This window comes from Barbus barbus (assembly GCF_936440315.1).
Source record: "Barbus barbus genome assembly, chromosome: 23".
In the NCBI taxonomy this organism is placed as follows: Eukaryota; Metazoa; Chordata; class Actinopteri; order Cypriniformes; family Cyprinidae; genus Barbus; species Barbus barbus.
Genome location: NC_136751.1, coordinates 3,593,662 through 3,619,656, shown reverse-complemented (window position 1 = coordinate 3,619,656; position 25,995 = coordinate 3,593,662). Strand labels below are relative to the sequence as shown.

Sequence of the window (25,995 nt, the reverse complement as noted above, 5' to 3'; positions counted from 1 at the left end):
TACATTTTTAGAAAACAATCGTGGCCTGTGGCCTGTGCATTTGCAATTATTAGGAAGACCTTCCAGAAACTCATTTACAGTTTGTGTAGCAGGATATCATTCATCCACTGCAATTTGTTACCTAATTGTGCAATATTTGCACACCATCATTGCATTTCATGCAATCGTTTGTATTAAGATACAGTGTCCCCAAAAGGTATTTGGACACTTAAGCCACACCTCAAAAATAGCATTGCAATGCATTGGATAACACAATAAACTACTTTTCAAAGAAAGCATTTCAGAAAAAAAAATAAATAAATATATATATATATAAATATATTATATTATATTAGATAAAAAGTATTTACACTACACTGCATATATGTTTGGGGGGGGGGGGGGGTGCTGTTTATAATAATTAGCTAGATTAGTTAAATAAATGTGCCAATCTCATCCACAGCAGCATCAGTTTGAACAACAGCTTGTTCCTCTTCCTCCAAACAGAACTTGATTAGCATGTGAGAGTCTGCATATTTCAGCGGCATCACAGCCTATCTATAGCGACATCGACAAGTCTCAACTCTGAGCCCCCCGTAAACCCGACCCACTCCCCAGCGCAACGGTGTCCCGTTAACACATCTGACTCCTGAAACGTGGCAGGAATGGCACTAGAATCACACATGCAGACATTATTCCCATACTTATGTTGGGAGGAGCTGGCTGAGGGATATCGCTTCCAATGAAGCACATGAAGTACACCTGCAGTGTTTATCAAAACATATCAAACATCGCTGACAGAGTCTGCAAGACATTCAGCACTGGTGTACAGCATAAATATTTTTGGCATTTTGTAATTAAAAATAATAAAGCATAAAGTCTTAGAGTTGATTAATCTGATTAGTTGCTATTCCCCATTGACCATTTGGTTACCAACATTCTACAAAACACCTTCTTTTGTGTTCAGCAGAAGAAAGAGATTCATACAGGTTTGGAACAGCTTGAGGGTGTGTAAATGATGGCAGGATTTTCATTTTTGGGTGAACTATCTCTTTAACTCTCATTTCATCACATGCTGCTATCTTAACTATGGCATGTTGGGCCATGAACTCCACACAGAACCGTGAGACTGATCTTATGACCAGGGCCGCAGCTGTTGCAACTGTGTAAGACTAATACAGAAGACACACCTCTTCAGCGCCACTCAACATTTCAGTGCCTTCAGCAAGGAAAAACATTCAAATGCTCCCGTAAGCTACATATGTTCACCAGTTTCTCCTATTATGGGCTTATAAAACCCCTTGCACAAATTGCATGAAATACATTTAAAGCAGTTGGTCTATTATCACAAAAATAATGAGTAAACAATCTTCCCCAGGTTTGTGCAAATCATTTACCAAGTTAATCCTACACATCTGTATTAAAGTTTCCACATCAGTCTGAGAGTCTTGTCATGTTGTTATTGAGCCAGACAGCAATGTCACCCAACGTAACCCAACACAATTCATCTATAACCTACCTTTATTGAGTGTTTCCTTGTGCAGAATCAATTATTCCTTTAGTAACAAACTCTCTTTCTCCCCCCAACTCTCTGCCAGCTTATTCTCTGACTGACGCCTACGGAGCGGGACATTTGCAGTGTTATTATGGTCTCTGTTAGTGGAGGCGGTCAGCAATCTAATTGGATGAAGCCAGTGGGATGCCCCATATCCAGAGGGTGGGAGAGCAGGAGTCAGAGCCAGTCTTATACGGACACGGACAGTTTACTATCATTACACACAAGAATATGACTCTGGCCTGATGGTAAGTTCAAGTCATGTCGGAAAGATCGTATTTTACAGGTTAAACGGACATTACCAAAAAGTTGTAATTTTGAGCAGGAAGCTGAACATTTTAAAGCCTGATTTCCGAGTTGTGGGCGTGTCGGTGAGAAAAGGTCAGACGCCATGGACGTAGCATTTACTGACTGATGATAAATTTGTTGAAAATAATGAAATTACGCATATTTATTTCATTTACAATAAAACTAGCAAGGCTGCACAGAACAACATTGTACAATTACGAATATGTAATGAATAGATTTATGTCTTATAGGTAACTCACCCTTCCACAAATGAATTAATAGCCTAAAGGTAAATGTTTAATTTTTAAATAAAGTTTCATGTAAAATTAATTTGAACTAAAATATAAAATAGTGATATTTCATCATTTCATCAACATTTCTCATTTACAATTAGTTTAACTTGATGCACTAAAATGACTAAAACTGAAATAAAATGTCAAAAACACAAAAATAAAACCTAATTATATAACCTAAATATAATATATAAATATAATTAAAAATAATATATATGACCCTGGACCACAAAACCAGTCATAATTAGCATGGGTAGGCTATATTTGTAGCAACAGCCAACAATACATTGTATGGGTCAAAATGATCGATTTTTCTTTTATGCCAAAAATCATTAGGATATTCAGTAAAGATCATGTTCCATGAAGATATTTGGTTACGCTTTATTTCGATAGTCCACTTTAGACATTCTACTAACTATAAGTAACTTTGCAACTACATGTCAACTAATTCTCATTAATTTGCAACTACATGTCTACTAATTCTCAGTAGGGTAGGTTTAGGGTTAGTAGAATAAGTTGACTTATACTTGCAAAGTTTCTAATACTCAGTATGTTGTATGTTGTGGACCCATCAAAATAAAGTGTTAGAAGTTATTAAGCGGACAGCGTACTAATACTCTAATGACTGCTAGTTGACTTGTAGTTGCAAAGTTACTCACTGTTAGTAGAATGTCTAAAGTGGACCATCGAAATAAAGTGTTACCAGATATTTTGGAAATTTCCTGCCATAAGTATATCCAAATTTAATTGTTGATTAGTAATATGCATAGCTAAGAACTTCATTTGGACAACTTTAAACGCCATTTTTTCTCAATATTTAGATTTTTTTTGCATCCTCAGATTCCAGATTTTCAAATAGTTGTATCTCGGACAAATGTTGTCCTATCTACACGTCAATGGAAAGCTTATTTATTCAGCTTTCAGATGATGTATAAATCTCAATTTCAAAAAATGGACCCTTAGACAGGTTTTGTGGTTCATGGTCACATACATATATACACATATCTCAATGATACTAAAATAACTCTGGTCAGAAGTTGTGTTTTCAAACATTTTCATATGGATGAATTGTTTTTGCTTAAATTTATTCCTTAATTTTTCTTTAAAAGGTCTTTTAAAAGTCTTGCAATTACCTTCATAAAACCCTGTCACTCAACACCTTCATAAAAGAAATAAAAAAGCAAAACCACACCTGATGCGCATTCTTTATTCATCAGTAGAAGTATCAGTTGTTTTTTTGTAGAAAAGGTACATCGCCAATCACCATCATGCTCCAGCCAAAGTGACCTAATAGTGTAACTATGACTTCCCAACTCGTAAATACGCACTTCCCTGGGGGACTCAATGCAGATTTACAGTGAAACTGTACTCAAACAAGCAAAATCCAAACATCTGGAAAAGTAAATAAAGTTATGATGGGGTATTTGTGGACTTCTAAAGCCAAAAACAAGACGGAATGGTATAGGATGTTTTTATTCTTAGGGAAAATTACTTTCTAGAGGTCGGGCAGCTGTTGTCACTCAAGGATAGCGCTTGCACAAGTTGCTTTCTATCCAGCAGTGAGGCATGTCTGCTTGTTTTTTGGGCAACCCGCCCGTGTTGAAACCGAGCCGGAGTGTTGCCCAAACAACTCTAACAGGTCACAAGACACTGCCAAAATTCATTATCCCCACAGCGTGACATGCAGGTGCATCCACAGGGTCAAAATAGCACTTAAAGCCTGTAGCCGGGCACCCGGCAGTCGGGGTGTTCACATTGTTGTAATGCCTGTATTGTTTCAATACATAAAAGTAGGATAAGCAGTATAATGGGACGGAGAGGCATTCGAACGAGCTGGGCCGGCTTCCCTGAGGTGTCCAGTTTATTAGTGAATGCAGCTATCAGCAGAACAGACAGCCAAGAGTCTAGAGCAGACAGCTGGGTATAGATGTCATGTGACGCTGATGGACTAACAGACAGGCAATGTGACTGATCACATGACAAAGCAAAAGAGAGGGAGGAAAAATGTGTTTTCATCGATTTTGTACAATATCTTTCCACATTGATTCATCACCGAAATCCTGTTCAAGAAAAGCAAATATAGATCCGCCATTCTTCCTTTCTTTCTCAGATAAGCCATTATAAATATTTGAAAGAAGAAATCTGCCAACTCAAATCCATCGTTTTCAAACTTCACCTTTCTTTTAAAATGATTTGTAACTGACAAGCTGGAGAGCAAATGAATTACATGAAGTAACTTTAATAACGGAATCATTTCAAAGCTCTGTTTTGAGCAGATGTTACCGTTTTTGTTGCGCTCCTCTAACATGAAAAACCGGCAATTGATAAATAATAGATTAACTGTGTCCTCCGTTTCACTTTTCATCTTAGTCATTTTGAAAATCACCTGGACTGCCAGATCCTTAATGACATCATCCACCAGGAAGTGACATCATTTTCAGCAGGAAAACAACAACACAAACATCAGTAAGAGTTAGCTAATAAAATACTGACCGTTTGTGATATTAATTGGTTTGTCATTTACAAAAACATTTGATATAATAACCAATTTCAAGTGATGATCGACATCAAAATGAAGTTAACTTTAGCTTAACTAATTAGCTAACGTCCAATCCCTCACTGAGCGATTGCTATCTTTCGCTCTTCATTTTCTGTTGATTTTCTTGTCGTTGTGTATATAACCAAGTTATAATTAGTAACGTTAAGGTGTCGGAGCTTGACCACCCTTGTAAAAGAAATGCACTTTAGCACACTTTTGAGATGGCACTTAATGCACTTAAGAGTGACCTGAATGTACTTGCTTGCATGTTAAATGAAAACTCGTTAAAAGAGGAGCTGGTTTGATTTAAGGAGAAGTCTGAGAATGCCACCAAAGCAACTTCTGATCTGGATCCAACCGTATATATCACTAAAAGGAGCTTATATGACGAATCTCTTCTTCATTTACAAGAGCATAAGGCAACAAAATAACACTGAACTTCTGATCCTTTATATAGCAACTGAATGGACTGTTATCATGACGAATATATGACATGCAGTCCCTTGTGTACTTTTGCATACTTTTAAAAACAGTAATTATTTCAGAGATAATATACAATGCAAAAAGACTATGCTTAATTGTGGATTGAATGCAATGTTTTTGACACTTAATTGAATGTTATTTACAGTTAAAGTGTATTATAATCTTTTGACTCTTTTTTTAAACGTTACTTAAGTACAACTTTATATGTAATTTCATAATTATTTATGTGAAATATGGTTAAATTGTACTGCCAAATGTACTGACAAGCGTTCATAGTAAACTAAAATATACTTTAATGTCATTTCTATTGAAACTTGTATGTCATGCATTTAAAAATATATGTAATGGTAAAGTGACTTATACTAGCACAATTAAAATATATTAACTTTTACCCCCGGTTTCACAGACGAGGCTTAAACCTAGTCTCAGACTAAGTCTGAGCTGTTTCAACTGAAAGAAAAAAATATATCAATGGCTTTGTTTTGTCTCAAGATGCACACCAGTAATGTTTTTTCTAAGGCATGATTATAAAAATGTCCTAATTAAACTATGGCCCAATCCTGGCTTAGTCTAAGCCCTGTCTGTGAAACCAGGCCTTAATGTAATATCAAATAACACTAAATTCAAATTATAATCAAGTACTTTACATGTGCTTTAGTGTATTAGTCAACACAAAACTTTTAATTTGATCACAAAGTGCACTACTTAAAAGTGTGTTAAGAAACATTGTCATGAAAGGATCTCTCTTTAAGTGCATTTAAGTAGTCTTTTATTTCAGTGGTTCCCAAACACGTTCCTGGAGGCTCCCCGGCACTGCATATTTTGTATCTCTCCTTTGTCTAACACACCCATTTCAGGTCTTGGAGTCTCTACTAATGAGCTGATGACCTGAATCAGGTGTGTTTGATTAAGGAAAACATGCAGTGTTAGGGGGCCTCCAGGAACTTGGTTGGGAACCACTGTTTTATTTCATTAATATTATATTGTCTACACGTACAGTGTTTAAAAATACACCTGTAAGGTTCGAAACACACCACAAGTGAACATTCAGTACAGTTGAGCACACTTCTTTTTCACGAGGGGTGTTATGTCAGCAAACCCACCTGCATCTGAAGAGGGTGTCCAGGTGCCATGGAAGATCCCTCGCAGACACTCACACATGGCAGAAGACAAGATACACGCTCACACACACCGAACATGCATCCCACGCACCACTGTTACGGGTCAGACCTCGGGCCGGGTGCTGTGAGCAGATCGCTTCCAGCAAGCATGAAGTGGAGACGGTCACTGACTCGGGAAGAGAGGGAAAACCGATACAGGACGGGGTCGGAGGTAGACACAGAGAGTGTGATTTCGGGTTTCTTTGTTGGGGGGCATGTTGGTGTCAAAAGTGAACGAGAATGCAGTGGAGAAAAAAAAAGAGAAGGATGTGGACAGAGGCTGACAACAGGGAGACAGGACAGAATGCTAAATTAGCTGGCGCTGAGAGTCAGCAGTTTGCGGCCCCCTGACTAAAGCTCCTGTCTTTTGTTCATCAGTCCCGTGGCTTTAGTCCCGGCCCAACAGGGCCTTGTTATCGGGCTTAGTGAGAAACAGCGATCAGGGCCTCTGTCAGACAGAGCTCAACAGCTCTCACAATATAATTAAAAGAAAAACACATTCCCTCACTCGCCGTCACAAACAGGCCTGGACCAGCATCACTGCCAGCACACCTCTGCACGTCCTTCACTGCCATTGATTCTCAGATTGAAGAGGCAAGGGCCTACATCCATGAAAAAGGGACTGTCAAAAGATATACAGGACAATATGCATGATTATGGTTATTTTGAAACGGATAGATCTGGTCCTGATCAGCACCCCAGTTATGCAATATACACCAACATTAGTTTATATGTCAAAGTTTGACACACATGCAGTAATTATTTTAAAAGAGGCAGTGTGTTCAGTTTGAATACTTTTAAAAAGAGTAATATTGTGGATGTAATATTTTCAGACACTTAATTGTATGTTATTTACAATTACATTAAAATGTGTCATAGTTTAAATTTATATTAAATGCAGTTAGTTGAACTTAAGAGAACTTTCTTGACCTATTTAAGTACAGTATCTTTGTATGTGTTTCACAATTACTTCGATTGTCTTTGAAATAAGGTTAAATTGTACTGCTGGATGTACTGACAAGCATTTATGGTACACTAAAAATATATGTCATACATAATGTATTTAAATATATTTGTAATGATGACATTGCAATTTATTACATTTAAGATATATTAACTTGAAATGTAATATTAAATTACAAAATGTATTTTAAAAGTGTACTTAAGAAATTGTATTAAGAAAGAGTAATGAAAATACACTCTTTAATGCCCTTTTATTTCATTAATATTATATTACATGTATGCACGGTTAAAAAAAAAAAGATGTATATCTTTAAGATTTGAAACCACTACAAGTGCACATTCAATACAGTTAAGCACTTATTTACTTTTTCACAATGTAAAGCATGGCCTCTTGTATATTATTGCCCAATTATGACAATTTAATTTTCGATTTTCATAACTGGAACTATATGTTGTGTGGTAATAGTGGGTTTCTTCATGCAAGGCAAAACTAAAGCAGTTTTGATGATAAACCAACAGCCTCCCACTTAAACCATTTTCTGGATGAAGCCGCTTGAATAATCTTAATTTTTCACACATTAGAACCACAAGCTCCAGGCTCGTGGTATTTCATTTGAGCTATGGTGTTTATAAACATATTTATAATTCATGCTCAGTGAATAATACTGTCTTTAAAATGCATGACTACCTCGTACAACAACTTAATCTATTTTTTTGGAGTAAAGGCCTCTGTAAAATCTGTATACATCAGCCTAATAAATACATGCCATAAAACTTAATCATTCTATACTGTGTTGAACTAACTATACTAAAAATACTTCATCTGCTGTGCAGACCACAAACACATGATATCTTTTGAGCAGAAAGTATGCTGTTTAACTGCTCAAATCAAGATTATTCATGAATCTGAATCAAAGGGTTATTTATAGCATTGCTCCACTTTGATGAAAGCAAGTCAATCAGTGGACTGTCTTTATAGCCTTCACCTGTAAACTGAAGCTCACTAACAAAAGATCAAAACAAAACACACAAGGACTATATACAACCAATGCATTTATTTAACAGGACAATTTATTTACAGTAGCAATGGCACAGAGACATATAAAAAGTCAAATGTTCTCCACAAAACCACAATTGTTTTGTATAACAATATGATAAAAAAAATCAGAGTATATTTAGTATTATGTTCTTCCAGTAATTATTCAAACATAATCAAATGTTTATGCAAAAACAGCTACTTCCATGTCTTCATAAAAGCTGGAGCCTTCTCATTAGGTGTCCTGAAATGAAAGATCAGAGAGAAATATGAAATCAGACAAAAATTGAACTGGTTAATTATGAATTATAGATCAAGTAATGAAGTAATACACTACAGGTCAAATGTGAAAATTCAGCTTTTCATCACAGGAATAAATTACATTTCAAAATAACTGTTTAAGTATATTTTGAATTGTAATAATATTTCACAATTTTATTGTATTTTTTATCAAATAAATGCAGACTTGGTGAGCATAAGAGACTTCTTTTAAAAAAACATTTAAAAATCTTAATTATTCCAAACCGGTAATGTATATAATTTATCAAAAGTATACACGTCAATTAGGCCACCAATTTAGATTAGAATCTCCTATAGCGTAATTTTGAGGGTGTATGACCACATCACACCTCCACCCATCTTCCCCTGGGTGGCACACACACCCACTCTCTCCAGAACACACGAACACACACGCTAATGCTGTCGAGGCGACCCTGGGTGCAGGGTTTGAGCCTGTAACAGGCACTCTGCGGGGTTTGGGGGTCTCCTCTGATTGCTGTCTGCACCTTCGTCACCAAACCGGCCCACCGACAGGTCCGGATGGTAATTAAAGTGCAAGAGATTTCACAGTCACACACACACACACACACACACACACACACACACACACACACACACACACACACACACACACACACACACACACACAATTAAACACTGAGCTAGATGCATTGTAACCTTGAGTAATCAATTATTAATAATGGTTCTTATTATTATAAATAATAAAAACTGTTTTGCCTAATATTTTTGCATATTGATTTGCTGCTCAAGAAACATTTTTTTTTTTTATCACTGTTGAAGACTTAATATTTTATGGAAACCATGATACAATTTTCCAGATTGTTTTAAATGAATAGAACGTGTAAGCTTATTTATTCAGCTTTCAGATGCTTTCAAACGCATCTTTTTCATCTAGGGTCACAGCACAAGTGTTTTCAACATTGATAATAATCAGAAATGTTCAGAAAAAGTACTTTACAGTTAATTTTAATGCTTTAGTGTGTTGGTCAACACATCAAAATAAGGGTAGATCTTTATTAAATAACAAAAGGTTATTAAAACATTATTACAAAGTGCACTTTTTAAAAGTGTACTGCTTATTTAAAAACATCTATACAGTACCAGTTATCAAGTTTTACTAACAGGCATGTAGGTGTCAGATTTGTGGTTTACATACTGCCCTCTGGACAAAAGAAGAGTATAAATCTTGAATTAATTGCATATATTTTTTAACATTAGTAATAGAAGCAGAAATATTTAGCTTAATGATATAGGCTGACCATAAAAATATGCAAAATAAAATATAGCTAAGCTGTTTTTTACAGAACACCAATTTTAGAGTGAATACCAACAAGTGTCTAATGCATTGATTTCAGCGTCTCGCATCTCATTATGTTAAAACAAGCGCGAATTTACATTCAATTTTCATTGTAAGTGCATTAAAAAAATATAAAAATAATAAGCAACACCCACCACCGCTGCCTGATTAAATAAGATGAGCCATAACACATATGCATGACCCATTGTGTAACGCAATGTACATTTTTTTGCCTGTATTTCTTCAATAAAATCTAAACTTTCCAGTTTCACCAGGCTGGAGATATGATGAGTCGCTGGAGTCGTTCATACCCAATGCAGGAATGAAAAAACGCGTATATATTTATAAAAGATGTCTTATTGTGTATCGAGCGAGCACTCACCGCCATCTCCACAGCTCTCTGTCTCTGTCGCGCTCCACCTCCACAGACGAGCACATTCTTCCAGCAGGGTTCCGACTAATCCCGCCCTCGAGTCACCACGGCTCGCTTTGATTGGTAAAGCTCTATGAACGACTTCTTAACGGTCCAATCACAGACTACTCATAACTTATATTAGCCAATGGTAGACAAGGAGGCGTGGCCCGACAAGGTCCTTGAGAGAAGCCCATTTATGGGAATGCAGGTTAAAAATAGATCAAATTATTACATGCTTATAATTAGTACCTACGGTTTTGGACAAAACGAACATTTAAAGAGATGTTGAAACAGAATTGAAAAGAATTTTATCGCTTTGGATAAAAGTGTCTGCTAAATGACTAAATGGAGATTTATGTGATATTAAAGAATCAATCAATCAGAAGAATGAACATAACATGAACATTGCAACTGAGATAATATCTTATCAAACGTAGAGACAAGTAATTTTAAAAAAGTGAGTGTGGTGAAAGGGTGTGTACTTCTGATTTGACTTGTTTTCAGCGCATGTGCTATACATTTTTGTCCCTCCTGAAATAACTAATTAATAAATAATTTGATGGAAGTCCAGGAGAATCCATCATTATTTTCTATGCTATACGACAAGAATGTTGCAATACTAGTCAACAGCCGTTTGAACAATGTAAAATGACTTGGGGAAAAAGTTGCATTAGATCAAGTGTTTCTTTATTTGTAACGGTTTACACTTTCATAAAACACGCAGCTCCCAAAAAAAGAGATATCAAATGTAAATGTTTTAAAAGTTTAAAACCGACTCACACATCCCTCATTACTGCTCGTTGTTCCTCTTTATAAAGATGAACATATCTGGCAGTGACTCTTTTATATGAAAGCCAAGACATTTTCTCTTCCAGATTAATAGACATAATAAAAAACCCACATACTAAACAATTTCTCACCTTGTAAGTGAGTGAATTAAAACAGTCAAGAGCTGCTGTCCAATAGTGGTGACACCACAACAAATGCATTCAGACACGCACAAATGCCTTCGGAGACGTTCATGACAATAGACTGGTGATTAATCCAATAATCCTGCTTCTTCGAGGAGTCAGATCTGATTTTTAAAAACATGAATACTGTTGAGATGATTTTTAAATGCAGTTTTTGAAATCACTTTTGAAAGAGAAAGCAGCTATGAACAACACATTGAATCAATGATAATATGATTTTTCCTGAAAAACTATGTTAGAAATAATCAACAGCAAAGTGTTTCTGTTAAGAGGTATTGCATTGTCATTTAAAATACATTTTGTGCAAAATATATGCAACTGGTCAGAGGTAAGAGTGACATTATTACTATTAAGTGCAAAAGTAGCTCATGGTAAGATGGTCAGGGAAGCTGGTATTTTAGAACCCAGAACCTTATAGTAAACATGCCCTGAAAACCATCCCCCAGCAAATACCATTTAACAGTGTTTTGATCTCTCCAGCGTAAAGGGCACAAAGCCTGGTCTAGCACATGTATTTGCGGTTGGTTCTCTGGTTGATGTCGGTGCTGTACGGAGAGTCCCAGTCTCTCTCAAACACTGCCTGCAGCTGCTCCTGGACTGTTGGGGTTGTGGACTGAGCCGAAGTCTGGTTCACCACTAATGCAGATCCAGCTGTGTTCACGAAGTAGTCACCTGACCAGTTAGACGTGCCTGAAAAGTACAAAGGCAGTAAGTATAGCAACAAGATAATACTCAACTATAGACAAAGTTTCTGATCGTTCCGGTCTTCAGAAGATAAATTGTGAAGAGTTTTAGATGTTTTAGAAATGCAATAAGAAGAACAGAATGTAAAAACGAAGAGTAATGTGCCGTACCTATATAGGCAACTTTATCTGTGACCATGTACTTGTTATGGTTGACTCTGGCATAGGGAATTTGTTTCTGTCGAGGGTTGGCAGGCACAGTAAAAATCCTCTGTGAAAGGAAAAATGGTTTGCATTCACTTATTGCAGACATATTAAGCTTTTTTAAATGAGCAAGAACATATTAAACTGATCCGAAAGTGAAAGTTAAGACTAAAAATGATTTCTAGTTCAAATAAATGCTGTCTATTCCTCAAAAATCCAATAATTTTACAATTGTACTGTTTTTTCATCAAATAAATGCAGACTTGGTGGCTTCTTTCAAAAACATTTGAAAAATCTTACCAACCCCAAACCTCAATGAGACTGTGTATGCAATAAGGCAACCTTATCATGGCCTCTAAGGTTATATATCCCACAACCTGTCAAATTCTTAAAGAGCACCTCTGTTGGCACTCACCACTTGAATGTCCAGCTTGCTCTTGTTCTGTAAGGAAGCTAGCGAGTGCAGGAAAGGGAACATGATGGGGTTGGTATTGTCCCAACAACTGATCAGCAGACGCACACAAACTTTACGCTCATAAGCCACGCGCCGCAGCTGGGTATCGATATCCGCCCAGTACCTGCGGGGAATCAGGGAGAGCAAGGGTTAAATGTGATGGGCATTACAGAGTTAAACCTTAAAGGTTCAAAATGTGCAGTGATCAGACAGCTCCATGTAGACTGAGACCATTCTGCTCCTGTGAACTTCTAAGTGATCTATTTGGTCCTTTATGGCTTCACTTGGACTGGGAGGGCCAAAAAGATAAACAAAAAAAAACTGTTGCAGCAGGGTTTTTTTTTTAATCACATGAAATAAACATTAACTGAAATAAAATTAAACAAAATAAAAATATTTCAGCTAGTTGGCAAAGCGAAAGTTAGCATTTTCTTTTAGTTTCAATGGAAGTACTAAACTAACAACCTCAAAATAACTTGGTAACACTTTATTTTAAGGTGCCCTTGTTACAGGTTACATGCAATTACTATAGTATTAGCACAAAATTATGGATAATTACATGCAATAACCCTAAACCTAAACTGTTGTTAATTAATATTACTCAGTACTTAAATGTATAATTACACTGTAATAAGGACACCTTAAAATAAAGTGTAACCAATAAAATGAGTTGAAGTACTAAAATAAAAAATGTAAACTTAATAAAAACTATAGACATATAAAAAACTAAAAAACTAAAAAAAAGACAACCCCCCCCAAATTACTAAACTCAATTCATAAATATTAACTATAATAGTACGTCAATGACACTAAAACACTGCATTGCTGTGTATGCTAATAATTTCTTTTTAGATGCAAGAAATCTTTTTGGGACTGGAGAGGAACTTTTGAGCTTCCTCATGATATGCAAATGGTTCAAAAAGCCAACGATAAGCAGATTTCATAATGAAGACAGGTGGCTTTAGGCTGGTTGGTTATGAATGCATGAAGAAGGAGGCAGGGAATATACCACAGACCTTTTGTGGCTGGAGTACTCCATAGTAGGGAGGTAGTTCATCACAGCGATGTAGACGAACTGCTGGGCATCAGCAATCACACTGAGGATAGACTGCAGGTCTGGAGTCCGGCCCTCGGCGCACAGTGAAGGAGGAGAGCTCTGTGTGAGAGAGGAAAACTTCCTCAATAATGCCACACAAAACTGCAAACAGCCCAGTAAACAACACCAGAATAAGGAACAACAAAAGCCACAAAAATTCCAATGGCATTGACAGAAACACACAGTGTTACATTCAGTGCATTAGTTTTTTTACTTCCTTTCATGATTGAGCTCAGTCGGTTCAGTGTTTGCCGGATCTCTCTTACCGATAGATAGGCGTTGGCATCGGTCCCATTGAGTGACAGCTGCATGGGTGTGTCCTTATTGTACAGGGTAGAGTAGTTTTTGGGCCAGTGTGCAGGAACAGTCTCAGTCTGATTCAAGTACCAATAAGCCTCGAAGATCTTCCCAAGATCCTTAGCAAGACAGCTGCAGTCATACACAACCGCACCCAACTCCTTCACCTGAGCATAAATCAACATACCAGACATATAAAACATACACAATACTACTGAGATCCCATGGAGATGAGAAATATATGGAGTATTGGTGCCATTTCCGGGTGGATTCTAGGTGGTTAAGAGTCTGAATACTTAGAAAAGTATTAGCACATCTCTCTTCCTGTATTAAAATGTTTATATTCATTATCATTCAAAGGTTTGGGGTCAGTAGAAGCTGCATTTATTTGATTACTGAAAAATACAGTAAAACAGTAAATTGTGAAATATTCTTGGCCACGTCACATCATTCTCACTTTACTCCAGTCTTCAGTGTCACATGATCCTTCAGAAATCATTGCTGCTCAAGAAACATTTCTTATTATTATCACAAACACTTGTGCTGCTTAATAGTTTTATGAAAAATCATGATACATTTTGTTTTTACAGGATTTCTGATGAATAAAAAGTAAAAAAACAGCATTTATTTGAAATAGAAGTTTTTTTTATTACATTATAAATATTTGTAAAGCTTTTATTCAGCAAGGATGCCTTAAATCAAGTAATTTCTTTAAAAAGCATACACTTCTAACTTATTTCTACTATATGAGCGATGTATGAGTAAGTGAGGAAGCAGAAATTCCCAAACACTGATATCACACCACGTGACATTTAAATGTTATAGGCCATAATCCTTAAAAATAAAAAAGACTGACCTGTGTTAGTGACCTCCAGTCCATATTGGCGCTTCCGATGTAAATGTGCTTCTTATCTACGATCCAGAATTTAGTATGCAGCACACCTGATGTCAGCTCTCGCATATTCACCATCCGCACATCAGCTCCTGCAGAAAGTAAGGCATTATTTAATATAATGTTTATGTCTGTGCTCATATACTTTATTTTTAAGTTGTCAAGCTGACTAACCAGAATCAGTCAGGAACTTAATGTCATTCATGGGTTTTTTATTTGATGGTTTATCGACTGCAATTCGGACAGAGACTTTCCCCGAGAGCTGCCCTAGTTCCTGCAGAATCTGCTCGCCCTAGAATGAACAGCTCACTTGGGTGAGACGTCACTAACACAGCCTATTATTCAGTGAGAAGTCAGTACACGTCACAGCCAAACCTGATTAGCTGTGGCCTCGTGTGTGTGCGTGTCGTCATTGGTGAGAGTCCAGTAGAAGGAGGCGATGTCCAGACTGGATTGAGCACCAGATATAAGGTTGAGCCAGGCTTCATATATGGACTGATGAGTGGTTGAGGAGTTAAACACCAGCCCCTCAGGAATACTCTCCACTAAAACAATCCTATAAATGACACACATATAAACTATAGTAGACAACAAATCCATAAAGGCAGACTTCATTGAAAGTGCAGATGTGAAACTGCGTGCTGTGGTTAACCTCATTTACCAGTAGACCACTAAAACGCTCAAAAACAAAGAAATGTGTGACAGAATGATAAGTGCCCCAAATAAAGTTCCCTAGGTGGGTGCCTACCTGCAGGGATCAGTACAGGCTTCTCTGATTAGAAGATGCTCCTGCTGTCCAGATGATTTTGAGGAGGAGGAGGAGGAGGAGGAGGAGGAGGATGTTGTTATGGGAACAAGCAGGGTTTGGAGTGACAGGAGTATCAACAATACTGTGCTTAAACTTGTGAGGATGATCAGACACCTGTAATGCTAAACACAGAGATGATATGTTCAAAATCCCAGGGCAATGATGGAGATGTAAGAGATACTGTACAGTTACTAGCCATTATTGCCTAAACAAACTCTAACAACAGTCATCGTTCATATGATGACCATTATCCAGCTCATTACAAAGATACTTATAAAAATAAGATTTGAACTTAAATTATTTTGTCACGTCAGAAGAAAAAGACCACAGAGTGAAAAATGACGTAACATGTAATTAACAGTATTTATACAAAATATAATTGTACCAAATCTGTTACTGGTTGATTTTAGAGATTTCTTTTTGATTTATCAATACTGGACATACATCAGCTGATAATGGATATTTAAGTGTCCAAAGATTTTTTGAAATGAGTCACATATTGGCTGGTAATTTCTGTAACTTTAATGAAATCATACAAAACTAATTTCCCTATAGTACTAACAATAAAATTATGTTTATATTTAGGTCATTTAGATCTTATTTTGTTTTTTTTAAATGTGTAAATTGATCTATTTCACCATCATTTTATAAGCAAATCTTATATAAATGATAGAAATATAAATAAGTTTATAATTTTTTATAAGTTAAAACTAAGAAAATATGAGAATGTATCATGGATTTGATTGATGGCCAAAATAACCTGACTTCATATCAGATCAAAATCATGTTATGATGCTATTTCTGTGCACGAATTCTAGATTTTAAGCTTTGAAAATATACATTTGTATATTTAGACAATATCTGACTATTATATGTTAAAGTTTGAGGTGTCATTTTTGAAGTCTGTATAAGAGTGTGTGAATCTGTCAATGTTTTACAGTCTCACCTCTTCATTTCTGTGTTTGTTCAACATTGTGGCTGATGCACACATTTTATTCAAGATATATGAGAAAAAATATTTGATCAATTTTGACCACGAACAACCAACGTGTGACTTTTTTTAATAACCGCTTAAGACTCATCCAATTAAACTTAATATGTTGTTTAAACTGTACATGTTTAAAAAACAAACAAACAAAACAACATTTGACTTCAGGAGAAAATAAATAAATTGGTCAAAAATGCCTGAAAAGATTATTAGGGTTAATTACTTATGTTTATTTCTTATTTTGGCATGTAATTACATTTGCAATAATGCAATAACAGCAATACCTCAAAGTAATAAACTTGAGTTATTTTTCCACACTGTACATTACGATGATAGATTTATTTAATACCTTTTGTGAGCCTAGATGTGTTTCTCCTCTGCTTAGCTCCACATCAATCATCTTGATCAAAAAGAATTGTGGTTATTTAAACACAGTGTCTTAAGTTTGCATTTATCAATTAAAACCACTAGATAACAATAAGCACATTTAAAGAGCGTAGAATAATTACAATCAATTCTAAATTGAAGAAATCAGTAATCATATCACATGTAACCAACCTTTTCGTATGGTATATCTGACTTCATTGTGTGGAGGTTCACCAGCACATCAGGAGGAAATACAAATCCTAAAAAATGAAAGATGAGTCAGTCTTGCTCTGGGGAATCGGTGGATGGTGAACAGCACTTCTATACACACAGCTCATTATAGCGAAAGAGCCAGACGTCAGCATTAGCGGTTCAGACTGACACACGAGTCTCGATGAGCTTGGCAAATCTTTCACACGCATCTGATATCAAAGTGGAAGTGTTTTTGAAGACGCAAGGAAAATGAAGAAATATTGATGCGGTGCAGAGTCATGAGCGCAGGGTCACGTGACTGAGCTTCCTGACAGTAACATGATCTAGTCACGCGTTTTCTGTAATAATACTGTAAATATACTAATCTTGTTGACAGGAGGATGAAAAGCAGAAAAACACTGTATCATTTAACACACTCATACTGTACAAATCAATGTGGGATTTGCTTAATTGTGTCTAATCAATTGGCATAGTCCATTATAATGGTTAACCCCATAAACCTAAGAATTTCAAATGCCCTTAAGTTACTAGCATGATCAAAACTTTGCTGAAAAACCTGTTGCACACAATCTACTACATGCCTTCTGCTTCATAGTTCACACTTTTTTAGCAATTAAAAGGTCTTTTAGCATAATTCTAAAAACTTTACATGATTTTTATAAAGTAAACAGATTTTATATTGCTAGTAATATTTCAAGAGGAACAATTATTGGACTGAAGTAACTTAGGTTTATTTGAATATCCGATATAATATAAAATATATCAAATATGATCTATCAGGCTTTTGAGGAACGTTTATTGCATTGCATTATATTTTACCTCCACAATAAAAACTACAGATATTTGATCATAAAACTAAGCATTTGAAGTCATTTTAATAAAGCACATTATTGGGAGATAACTGATATGTAAAAATCTCAATGATATCAGAATTTCATCTTACTTTTTGGCCATATAAATAACAACTACACCAAACCGAGCTACATATTCTTACTATATCACACTATATGAGACATACAATCATAATGTATCAAATATAATACTACTAAAAGATTTTCTTTTATATTTTGGCTAATAGTAAAATAAGCTGTTTACATTATTATTGTTTACTTTGAATTGTTAACAAGTTGCTTTAAAAACAAAACAATAAACACTCATTGAAAAGGCCATATGTTTCAGACACTCTTCTAATGTATATCCCATGACATAACTGTGGAGAACATGGCCTCTTGTGTCCTCACATGAGTCTTATGTCCACTAAGAAGATACTTCTATCATATAAAAAATATCCATAGTATCGGTGCAACCTTAAAAGAATAATTTGCCCTACAAAGAAAGTCAGTCAAACAGGTTTGGAAAGACAGGAGGGTGAGTAACTGATGACAAAACATTACTGGCTGAAATATTCTTTTAAGTAAGATTTGTGAATGCCATCTCAAAAATGACACATTGTATACTGACCTGTCTATAACCTGTATCTCTAACCCTAGTGAGCTGTTTACCGAGATATGATGGTGCTGTCTGGATAGGCAGCTCACTAGTGTTTGACACACAGCCATGGTCTATTTCTGCTTCCGTAAGCGTAGTGTACATACAGTAAAGCACACACAGCCTTTGTTAAGAAAAGTTAACGTTATAAGACATTAAGGACATACCTGTGATCTAACAGCTCTCAAAGCAAACCATCCCGTCTGAGACACAGCGGTAAATCAGCTCTATTTACAGAAGAAAACAAGTGCGCTCTGTTAACAATACCGAGGTGAAATCGGCGTAAACAATGAGCACAGTCCTCTGTTTGCAGCACACTGCTGTCCTTCTTGAGCTACTAGCGAGTGCACTACTAGTGTATCGGGCTCGCGAGAGTCACGTGATCACACTTAAATGACCAATGGGTGAAAGCCGTGACAGTGACGTAGCCTGTAAAAATCCACTTCAAGAAAACTGGTTGTTTTTTTATTATTTATTTTTATTTGCTATTATTATCTATGTGTTTCATTATTTAGATTTTATATATTTGTTATTGTTCTTTATCTTCATTTATTTGATATTGTTGGTTTACATATTTCAATCCCTCACAATAGGTTGCTTGTTCTTACACATTGTTAAAATGCAAATATCATTTAAAGTACCTTAAAGTATGTTTTCAAACTCAAAATGTTACTTGCAAAATATTAATAAAAAAATAAAAAAAATATTGAAGAAAAGGAACCAGAAACAATAGGACATCGGTTAATTGTTATTTCACGAGTTATTATCGGATTATTTTCCCACTGCCGTCAGGTCATGATTAGTTCTAGTGTGTTTTATTTATTAATTTATTTATGTAGCACATTATTTTATTTAGTACATTTCAAGTAGACCTACATTAAAGCAACACCGACTATAACTAAACTATGTTTCTGTAAGTTTTTTTTAAAGACATTATGACTAGTAAACCGAGATCTACTATTTTATGTAAATTAATTATAATTAATTATATAATAATTATAATTCCAAAACACTTTTTGTCAGTTAACACGAATGTAGTTGGTTTGTATATTTGTTATAGATAGATAGATAGATAGATAGATAGATAGATAGATAGATAGATAGATAGATAGATAGATAGATAGACTATATTGTATTTATAATTATTAATATTTTAAGTAAATTGATCATATTCATTTATGTTTAAAGAAACACTTTTTACTTCTGGACCATGAAAAAGAAAGGATGCTCTCAGTAACAAACGACTATAATCAACAGGTGGAGGTCTATTTATGAGGTTATGTGTGTTTTTCTCCAGCAGAGGTCGATATGGGACTACATTTCATTTGAAGACTATACGCTGCGTGATGGGGATAACTTTGAATTTAGTTTATGATGCCAAAGTAATGCGGTGAGAGATGAGAGCATATGCTTAATTATTTCTCCATGTTAATTTCTGGAGGCAGCTCCTTTAAATGATACTTCATCATAAAGGTGGCACAAAACTATCCAGGGTGCCACACGGAGGCTGTGAAATGGCTCTCCAGACGAAACCTCATTTTACGGAGATAAATTAAATAATATTATATTTGTTAATGCTCGAACTGAAAGACTCGGGACTGAATTAATTGTAGCCTAAGGCTGGCCTGGTAGCTAAATTAATTTTCCTCAATATTTTAAGTCGCCAATTTTGAAACCTCGGAAGAAGTCACATTATAGGCGGCAGAAAATTAGCATAATTCATAAAATGAACAAACAAGCGAAAGTGAAAAGTTTCCTTCTGTGGCTGTTTTGGAGCTCGCTCAGACCGGTATATCTGCCTCGGGCTGCACGGCAGTTATGGGAGAGTCAGGAACCTGCCGCCTGTCCAGGATGCAGTCAGGTGTCTATCCTTAATAATAATAACCCCCCTCACGTTACTGCACTGACGTTAACGGATGAGTTTAACATTTAGGCCTCCAGCTAACAGGGAGCGCTCTCACAATATTGGCTCTACCAGTTACATTAATAGAACGTTCTCTACCAGTTACATTAATAGAACGTTCTATTTTGTCTATCAGTTACATTAATAGAACGTTCTCTACCAGTTACATTAATAGAACGTTCTCTACCAGTTACATTAATAGAACGTTCTCTACCAGTTACATTAATAGAACGTTCGGTCAGAGTTACTTTTACTTTACTTACTTTTGTCATTTAGCAGACGCTTTTGTCCAAAGCGACTTAGAAATAAGAAAAAGTAACTAAAACTAAAAGTTACAACTCTATAAATACTATATACCCACATATTTAAGAAAATAAAGAAATTAAATAAAATTGACACATGCATATAACAACATTTCAATAATAAATATATAAATGAATAAACTAAAATAAAAAGCGATACTTCTATCCTTTGCCGGTGTCCCTGCCCGGTGGAGTCGCACAAAAAAAAAAGAAAAAAAAGAAAAAAGAAAGAGTTGTCCGGTCTATGCAAAATGTTAGCACAAAAATGTTATTTATAGGCTACATTGTTCATGAAACGTTTCCATAATGTCGGCAAAATGGAAGGTTCCCTTTTAACGTTCACAGAAAGTTTTTAAACCATTTAAAAAAACATACAACACAATAAATAATCTTCTCATAACTTTATGGGAACATTAGTAAAACGTTCTTAAAATATATATTTATTAATAAACTGGGATGTCCCTTTCTTTTTCTGTATTTTAATGCCCATCCTTGAAAGAGAATAAGCATGTGTTTAACAAAAGATAATGTTGTATTTTTTCTAAAATATTTTGTCAAATGATTTCTTATAAAACATAAAAATGAATCATGTAGTGGATCACAATAAAACCAACCACCAATAACAAGAACATATTGCTACATTTTTATGACCCCACATCCTCCTTTAATTGGATACTGTTAATATATTCCTGTGCAATTTTTTCTAGGAACTGAGAATAACACAATCTTTTTTTTTTTTTTTGTCATTGTCATTGTTTCATACTGTAATACATACAAATATATAAATATTATTTTCTATATTAATTTTTAAATAATCACTTTCTGTCAAGGCTCCTTGTAATTGGCTCTCCTGTACAGGGATGTAGGTTGTTGTCTTTGTGGCTGTTACTGCTGTAAGTTAACCATCTCATGTCTGTTTGTATCAGAGTGAATGGTGTGTGTACATTACAACAGGTTACTTCATTAGCATGAAAGTGGACACCTCACAGAGGTGGATTTACAAGAACTGAAGATAGTCACAAAAGCTATGTTTGATGTCTGCATTTTAAACACAAAACTGAACATTTTATTGATTGTTCTTATGAAAATGTGAGCAGTTGTGATATTTAAATTCACTTTGACCATGTCATGACTGTTCTTGTAATACAGTATACGTCACAATGCCTGTGTTCTCCTTTATTCTCAGCTCTCGCTCACCTGTACACATCATAAACCCAGGTTAGTCATTTCCCACATGCCCATTTGCTTTTACCTGTTCTAAAATGAAACCTGTGTTGTAAACCTGCCTCTCATAATCCCACAAAATTTATGCAATTTCCTGCCAGATGAAAGGAGACTTTAAAAACACTTTATTGGCAAATAAGTCCCCCTCCACCCTGCCATTGGAAATCTCCTTCAAACAGCCCGTGTGGAGAGAGAATGAAAACAGGCCAGTATTTGCTCTCTGGTGCTGTATCTCTGATAAATGTCACCTGTATGTTCTCATTCATCCACAATAGAGACTGGAATATGTGAAATGAACTTGAAAAGCACACGCACACGAGCTGGTGTAAATGTTGACTGAGAGCGATTGGAGGCATGTATTGTCATATGTGTGCGCTTCGGGAAACTCTTCACCTTTGCCTGTTTGTCTTTGGTCGTTTTTTTGTTTCTGCCAGGATTAAGGAAAAGAGAGAAACCTATACACCTATGACCATCCAAACACGGAAGTAACCAGGACACACCCGGAGTCATAAACTGTGGCAAAGGGCCAAACCTTTGCTCATCGAGAAACAGTACCTGAAGCACAATTCCTGGTAAATGAGCAATAGTACAAAAGGAAGGATTAATAAACACAATAGTGGAAGAAAGAATGATGGGGATATGTGTAATAAAGTTCGCTCCCCATCTGACATGGTTTACTATAGTAAAACAAACCATCTAGGCTTTTATGTGACCTAAATACTGTTTCAGATACACAATTACACTATAAAGAAACTTATAATAATAGTTCATAATATAATAATGATTTATTTGATGTAATTTTAAAACCTTTTTCTATAATATAAATATAATTTAACTGTTAATTTTCTGAGTCAGCATTGTATCACATATTTCACTCATCATGTGGTGAATGTGACCAGCCCACGTTTTTGTTCTGAAATACTCTCGCCGCTCTAAATGTGGCTGTGAAATAACCTGCACTTCAGGTTGGTGTATTGGCCACCTGCATCATCTCTGACCAGGATGCGGTGAAGCCGACCATTGTCAAAGTCACATATAAAGGCTGCAGACACAACCTGTACACACCCGCCTCTGGCAGACCTCGCCCTTTCCTATACAGATTGATCCCGGCCTACAGTCCGGTTCTCACGGTGAAGCATCAGCATCAGCATCGCTCGAACCAGAGTTATCGTTTATGATACTGAATGCTCTGATGCTTACAACAATCTTTGTTTAGTTTTTGATAAACTGTTACCCCTTGAGATTTCCCTCAATGCTTAGTATACTGAAATTCCAAATCTCAAATAAACTATGATAACTGATTACCATTTTGTTTCTCTTAACCAAAATTATATATTTAACTGAATTGATTTGAATCTAATTATACTGAATTGAACTGAAATCAGTTGAATTGACTCACAGCCTTATTGTGTATTGCCATTCACTTTGCAGTTGAGTTCAGTCCTGTATAAACTGACTGTATTTTCTAACCGAATATTAGCAGGATTGTCAGCGTGGGCCTGCTGATGAGTGGGTGGAAGCAAGAGAGGGACGAGGATCTAAACAGTTTGTTCACCCGGGTGAAGGCTAGAAGATCAAGGTGGGTCACTGTGGAGGAGGGGATCAGGGGTGTGGGGGATTGGTTAATGGGGGTTTGAAGGTGCAGAGTGGCATAAGTAACTCATTACCTCGCCTGGTCGAACAAGGACGGTGTGCGGGAAGAGGTGGACCTGCAGAAACCTGCTTATTGATCCAGTCTTCAGTGTGTGACCCACTCACACTCCATGACACAGTGTGATAAGCCAGGATTGAGCAACAGAACTGTGCAGACTTCAAAAACCTGCAGAGTGCAATTGAAATTAAGATGGAATCAATGTTAAACGCACACAATACACACATTTAAAGTCAGATTTCAAAGGTCAGACAGACCTGCCACAGCCATCACATGCATTATCAAACTGATCAACAGCTCCAGTTGTGCTAAATACATGATATAGCAACAACTTTGTTTGTTTAGGGTAAAATGCCAGCTATGAAATCAGCCTTAGCAGGACAGCAGAGCTTATTTTCAAAACTGCTCAAAATGTCAGAGCAACAGCATGCCAACATATGGTGCAATGCAAAACTGTCTATTTTGTACGTTGTGTTTGTTTCTTTGTTTGTTTTAAAGATCATGGGCATGATTCCACTCTTATCCTAAAATAGAATTAAAAATGTTCACAATTTCCAAAACATAAGTTTCTGAAAAAAATGTAATATGAAAGTGTGTTTTAAGATATGTCTTTTATATATATATATATATATATATATATATATATAATAGATTAACAGGGCCAAAAGTGTCCTGAAACACCCTTTAATTAACGTTTCATGTCATATTTTTGTTATGCAGTAACCATTTCATAAAAGGTACTTAAAGTCATGTTACTGATTATAGTCATGGCTCAGTGGGTTGCAGGCACTCAGCTTTGCATCTGGCCTAATGTTTTTCCATTTAGCCCTCTTATCTACCGGATTGCTTAAAAGTAATGTAAATTTTTTTTCAGCGTTAAAATACTTCTCCAATCCAACAGCTCTATAGTGTAAAAAGCACGTGGGCCGGATACCGTTATATGCTGATGAATCTAGGCTTGTCTCTTAGTAACGGCAGGTCATAGATATCTGTGCAACTCCCTCTGTTTTGTGGTTGTTCTCTCTTCCCCCTCTCCCGGTCATGTCTAGTCTTATCAGCTGCTGTCCTTGGCCCCCACACCTGTAACAGAGGGCCACAACTCAGCACAGGCTACTCATTAACCAGCATTTCCTCCTGCACAACAGACACAGCTGAGTTTGGCCATCGGTCCGGGCTTCGGGCATACAGTGGTTTTGGGTCAGAGAGCAGCAGACAGCAGTCGCCAAAACCAATACAATCTCATGATAATACGTAATATATTATGTTTTAGCGAATTGGTGGCTATTTTGTATGTATTTGCGCCACTGACTGTTATGTTTAGGGGTGGGGCTTCATGCACAACATTTTTTTTTTTTGAAGTTGTGAATAAAAAGAACATTTTACTGGAGTATGTTTTACAAGAAAATACTATTTCAGTCTTTATGCTTCAAAATTTATTGTTTAATTGCAATTTTATTGAAAAATTGCTTTTTCATACAAATCACATCATACGAATCTATCTGAAATGGGCACCTTGTAAAATAGTTGTTTTCTTTTAGATATGGTTTATAATTATAAAAATCCAGCAATTCAAAACTGGACTAAATTTGATTGAGCATACTCTGCTTTTCAAAAATATAAAAGGCACTTAATTAATTCACCTAACGCATTAACTGATGTTAACAAACCTTATTGTAAAGTGTTTCATTTAGTTAATTCAACTCTCAAACTCGCCCCTGTGGCTAAAGTTATGTGCTTTGCCAGACTATACACTCTTGAAAATAAAGGTGCTTCAAAAGGTTCTTCAAGTGATGCCATAGAAGAACCATTTTTGGTTCCACAAAGAACCATTCAGTCAAAGGTTCTTTAAAGAACCATCTCTATCTTACCTTTTTATAATCTGAAGAACCTTTTTTTACTACATAGAACCTTTTGTGAAACAGAAAGGTTCTTCAGATGTTAAAGGTTCTTTATGGAACCATTTAGACAAAAGGTTCTTCTTCTATGGCATCGTGAAGCACCTTTATTTTTAAGAGTGTAATGTGTGCTTCTATATGGTTTGCACCATTATTTGCAACTTTTGTAAGTGATCCCAACTGGGATAAATACATGGGAATTTCTCCTGAATTTACAGTTTTGGCACTACTGTACCTGAAGCTCTGCAATGC

At 35.9% G+C, this 25,995-nt stretch overlaps 2 protein-coding genes across 2 annotated transcripts in view; both read right to left on the bottom strand.

The window, feature by feature from the left end:
- Positions 1 to 6,298, bottom strand: part of LOC306842630 (uncharacterized protein) — a gene marked incomplete at both ends in the record, with an annotated part of 30,800 nt that extends 24,502 nt beyond the window's left edge. The window contains one exon of the mRNA XM_079373591.1: positions 6,241 to 6,298. Within this exon, the coding sequence (XP_079229717.1) occupies positions 6,241 to 6,298 (58 nt within the window). The remainder of the gene's footprint in view (positions 1 to 6,240) is intronic.
- A 4,761-nt stretch (positions 6,299 to 11,059) lies between these two features.
- LOC306842788 (5'-3' exonuclease PLD3-like) lies at positions 11,060 to 19,174 on the bottom strand. Its single transcript, XM_079373853.1, has 12 exons — positions 18,936 to 19,174; positions 17,260 to 17,327; positions 17,051 to 17,101; positions 15,654 to 15,835; positions 15,281 to 15,461; positions 15,080 to 15,197; positions 14,870 to 14,997; positions 13,983 to 14,180; positions 13,637 to 13,776; positions 12,582 to 12,744; positions 12,134 to 12,233; positions 11,060 to 11,969 (listed from the first exon to the last, which is right to left on the bottom strand). The coding sequence occupies exons 2-12, from the start codon at positions 17,284 to 17,286 to the stop codon at positions 11,782 to 11,784; spliced, it is 1,476 nt and encodes a 491-aa protein (XP_079229979.1). The 5' UTR covers positions 17,287 to 17,327; positions 18,936 to 19,174; the 3' UTR covers positions 11,060 to 11,781.
- Positions 19,175 to 25,995: the final 6,821 nt, after the last annotated feature.